Below are 5000 nucleotides of genomic sequence, written 5' to 3' on the forward strand. Positions count from 1 at the left end.
ACCTTTTTAATTTTATCCCCCTTAAGTTTTTGTTGTCTTTTTGATAAGTTGGATATCAGGCCCTTATTATCTAAAAAATAAAAATATAAATAAATGTGTAGATATATGTGTGTATATATATTATTATGTGTTAATATATAAAAGGGATATCCTAATAATATATTAAACAATACATACATACATAAATACATACATATATACATATGTGTGTTTAAAAAAATTGAATTTTACTTTCAATAAATTCTTCAAGAAGCCCATCAAAAAGATTAAGTTTCTCTTCAATGGTTAAACTATATTTTGATATGCTTAATTTAAAAAAAAAGAAATATATATATATATATATATATATATATATATATATATTTATATATGTTTTATATATATATTAATATGTAGCACGTTTTTGCCATATGAGCATTCATACATATTAAACATAAAATAAAGATGATTTTATTTTAAACAAACTTTTGTACAACATGATCTGATACTTCTTCAAGGGACGCTTCGGTATCTAGTAAAACTTCACGCATCGATGTTTTTACAAAACCTATATCATCACTAAAATCATCAACCATTTTTTGTATATTATCAACAATCTGTTTAAAAAAAAAATTATGAATAAATATTACTTTTTTCATTCTTCTGTATATTATTTATAAATATATTTTAATAATTTTTATAAGTACCTCGTTTTTTGAATCATCTTCCACATCATCTTTTCTGACATATGTATTTAAGGAAAAATTATTATTTTTTGATAAGTCGTTATCTAAAAGAAATTAATTAAATATATGCCGTCATTATTATACATACATATATATATATATATATATATATATATATATATATATAATTTCCATTTTTTTTTTTTCTTTTATTTTACTTAGATTGTAAGATAGCACACATTTTAACAAGACTAAAATAATGAGAAAACAAATCGGGATTTTCATTTTCATTTTTTTTTTTGTTTTTTTTTTTTTTTGGGTAAAATAATTATTATATACAAAAAGGTATACAAGTAATAAATTTGTTTACAAAATAGAGTTGTCCATTCTTTTTTTTATCTTCTTGGATAAAATAATGTATTTGTCATAATTATTTTCTTAGTAACACAAAAATCTTATAACAACCAATAGCAAATAGCAATATAAGAAGAATCAAATATATAATATTTATCATATATATATATGTATATATAATGTATATTATTTTGTTTTATTTTTCTATTTTCTTTTTAATCATGCTTTATACTTATGCTACATTATTGTTGTCTCTATAAACGTATATATATATATATATATTTTTAAAAAGACAAAGTCTACAAAATATTTCAGAAAAATTGTATGAATCCTTAATATATTGTTTTTTATTTGGCATATTTATTATTTACAAAATTATATTTCCTCTTAACTTTACATGCTTAAATTAAAACCAACTCTAAATTTTACATGAACCAAAAAAAAAGCTCAATGGCATTTTTTAATATTAAAGAAAATGAATAAGAACATATTATATACATGCATAATTCGATATATTAGCTAGTTGGGGGGGAAGGAATGAACCAAAATGAAGTTCATTAATTTTAAACATTCAAAGAATATAAAAAAAAAAATAAAGGAAATAAAAATTTTATTAAATTTATCTTATAGACCTTAATATGATGAGTAAGTAAAAATATATTGAACAATCAGTTGTATATTGCAAAGGCAGTTTTGCATACTTTTTTAAAATTTTTCTTAAAGCATGCACAATTAAGAAGACGAAAAAACACAAAATTTAACCAGAAAAAATTATACATATATATATATATATATATATATATATATATATATATATATGTGTTGTATATTTATTGCCTCTTCTTTTTATATTAAATTTTTTTTTATGAAATTGCTCTTTTTCACAACAAGAAAATTGAAAAAAATAGGGAAATTATGAAACATTTTTTTTTAAAGGGATGTTTTTCAAAAACTTTTTTGTAATAAAAAAAAATAAAATTGCCTAATATCATTCCTTCTAAGATTTAATATTTTAGCACATGAGTTCAATTTCGTTATTTTGTTTTTTCTGTTTTTTAAATAGAAACTTTAAAAAAAGAATATATTTATATTCATAAGCGTGTTTATTTAATAACAGGCATTATTTAATTTTCGTAAAATATATACAAAGTTGATCTTTTTTTTACACATATATTAAATATTAGAAATTAATTTTTTCATTCTGTTTCCTTTTATATAACGATAAAATTTAAATACACATTATAAACTTTTTTATATAATATTATGCTACCATAATTATTATAAAATAAATTTACTTGAGTTTTTATAATACGCTTTTTTTATTACATTGAAGGGTACTTAAATATACGAAAAAAAAAATTATATAGAATATGTAAAATATTTCTTTCTTCTTTTTTTTTTTTTTATATTACTATATATATATATATGCATTTTTTTTTTTTTTTTTTTTTATCCTTGTTATATAAGTTTATTTTTTAAAATTAAAAAAAAAAAAAAAAAAAAAAAAAGAAATTTAAATATTTAATATATATATGTGTATATATATTAATTATAGCTATCATATTTTTTTTTTTTTTTTTTTTTTTTTTTTTTTGAGAACAAAATTATGAGGGTCAGTTTTCTTTTATTTTATTTTAGTACGCAACATTCTCTATATTTTTAAGATCACCAAAAAAAAAAAATTTCATGATCTTATAATTAATAATTACATATACACATTAATCTTATTTTATATAATAAATTATTTCATATTTGAAATTTATATAAATATAAAATTAAATTATATATATTTATTTTTGCTTTATTATTTTTTTGTTACATAATATATGTATATATAGATATATAATATTATATAGCTTTATTATTTTTTTTTTTTTTTTATTTTGCACACTTCTAATTTAGTTGTTAAAAAAAAAAAAATATATATATATATTATATATATATATATAGTTTATATATACACATAATATATTTATATATTTCATGATGCATATTATGTATAAGTATATATTATATATATTTTTTTAGAAAAAAAAAAGGCATCTTAAAAAATATATTATCACATTAAAAAAAAAATATTATATATATATATATATATATATATATATTGATAATTATATTTACTGTTCATATATTTATAATAATAGTTCTACATTTTACATATATTTATATATATTTTTTTTTTTTTACCTGACTTTTAGCTTTTTTTTTTTTTTTTTTTTTTTTTTTTTGTTAATATTTTTCTTAACAATTCATTTTGGCTTTTATTTTTTGTGTGATAATAAAAATGTTGTTTTAAAACGTCGTTTTTATTTTCTAAAGCCTATATAATTATTATATAATAATATTATATATATATGTAATAATAATAATATTAATATATATATATAATATTATATAACATATCTGTATGTATAAATCATTTATTTATTTTTTTTTGTGAACCATACGGGTTGTTGTTTTTTTTTTTTTATTTAGTTCTTATTTTCATTACATAAAAAAAATTTTCTATTGTTAAAATTTATTTATTTATATTTTTTTTTGTTAGTACTCATATTTGTACTTTTTTATGTATTAGTAATTTTTATCATACATATATTCATACATTTATATATATATATATTTTTTATTTATACAATATATATTTAATCTTTTCATATTTATAAAAAAAAAAAAAAAATGGCTGTTACAAATGAAGAAATAAAAACGGCAAGTAAGATTGTTAGAAGAGTTTCAAATGTAGAAGCATTTGACAAAAGTGGTTCAGTTTTTAAGGTAATAGAATTGTATATCTTTATATACATACATATATTTTTTTTTTTGTATATGTAGTTTTATTTTTCGCATCTCCTATATATAATTGTTTACATATTTTCCCAATGTGTATTAAAAAAAAAATTTTTTTCTTTTTTTTTTTTTCTCATTTTTTTAGGGTTATCAAATATGGACTGATATATCTCCGACAATAGAAAATGATCCAAATATTATGTTTGTAAAATGTGTTGTACAACAAGGATCAAAAAAAGAAAAATTAACCGTTGTACAAATTGATCCACCCGGAACAGGAACTGTAAATGATAAACGAATAAAAAAAAAAAAAAAAAATATATATATATATATATATAATAGAATAATTATATATACATATTGAAAAAAAAAAATATACATGTTTATGGAATTAAACATATTCAAATATTTATATACTTGATGTCTTTTGAGAGATTATATTACATATACATGTATATTATTTTTTATTATATTATATTATATTATAATTTTAATTTATTTTATTTACAGCCATACGATATTGATCCAACTCACGCATGGAACTGCAACTCTCAAGTAGACCCCATGTCTTTTGGTGATATTGGTCTTTTAAATCACACCAACATCCCATGTGTTCTTGACTTTTTAAAGCACAGATATTTAAAAAATCAAATATACACCACTGCTGTTCCCCTTATTGTTGCAATAAACCCATACAAGGATTTAGGAAACACAACTAATGAATGGATTCGTAGATATCGTGATACAGCTGATCATACTAAGTTGCCACCACACGTGTTCACATGTGCTAGGGAAGCTTTGTCTAATCTCCATGGTGTAAACAAGAGCCAAACTATTATTGTATCTGGTGAATCTGGTGCAGGAAAAACCGAAGCAACAAAACAAATCATGAGATATTTTGCTTCTTCTAAGAGTGGAAATATGGATTTACGTATTCAGACAGCAATAATGGCTGCAAATCCAGTTCTTGAAGCTTTTGGTAATGCGAAAACTATAAGAAATAACAATTCATCTCGTTTTGGTCGTTTCATGCAGTTGGTTATATCCCATGAAGGAGGTATAAGATACGGTTCCGTTGTTGCTTTTCTGTTGGAAAAATCTAGAATTATTACACAAGATGATAATGAAAGGTCATATCATATATTTTATCAATTTCTTAAGGGTGCAAATAGTACGATGAAATCTAAATTTGGT

At 19.5% G+C, this 5000-nt stretch overlaps 2 protein-coding genes across 2 annotated transcripts in view; one reads left to right on the plus strand and one right to left on the minus strand.

Moving 5' to 3' along the window:
* PF3D7_1342500 (sporozoite protein essential for cell traversal) overlaps positions 1–956 on the minus strand; it is a gene marked incomplete at both ends in the record, with an annotated part of 1263 nt that extends 307 nt beyond the window's left edge. The window contains 5 exons of the mRNA XM_001350110.1: positions 1–70; positions 232–305; positions 466–596; positions 687–769; positions 884–956. The exon at positions 1–70 is cut by the window's left edge and continues 307 nt beyond it. Coding sequence (XP_001350146.1) covers positions 1–70; positions 232–305; positions 466–596; positions 687–769; positions 884–956 — 431 coding nt within the window. The remainder of the gene's footprint in view (positions 71–231; positions 306–465; positions 597–686; positions 770–883) is intronic.
* Positions 957–3698: 2742 nt separating this feature from the next.
* The window catches only part of PF3D7_1342600 (myosin A), a gene marked incomplete at both ends in the record, with an annotated part of 2841 nt that continues 1539 nt past the window's right edge, over positions 3699–5000 (plus strand). Inside the window, 3 exons of the mRNA XM_001350111.1 lie at positions 3699–3794; positions 3952–4089; positions 4317–5000. The exon at positions 4317–5000 is cut by the window's right edge and continues 1539 nt beyond it. Of these exons, the coding sequence (XP_001350147.1) occupies positions 3699–3794; positions 3952–4089; positions 4317–5000 (918 nt within the window). The remainder of the gene's footprint in view (positions 3795–3951; positions 4090–4316) is intronic.

The sequence above is a fragment of the Plasmodium falciparum genome (genome assembly GCF_000002765.6).
Source record: "Plasmodium falciparum 3D7 genome assembly, chromosome: 13".
NCBI lineage: Eukaryota > Apicomplexa > Aconoidasida > Haemosporida > Plasmodiidae > Plasmodium > Plasmodium falciparum.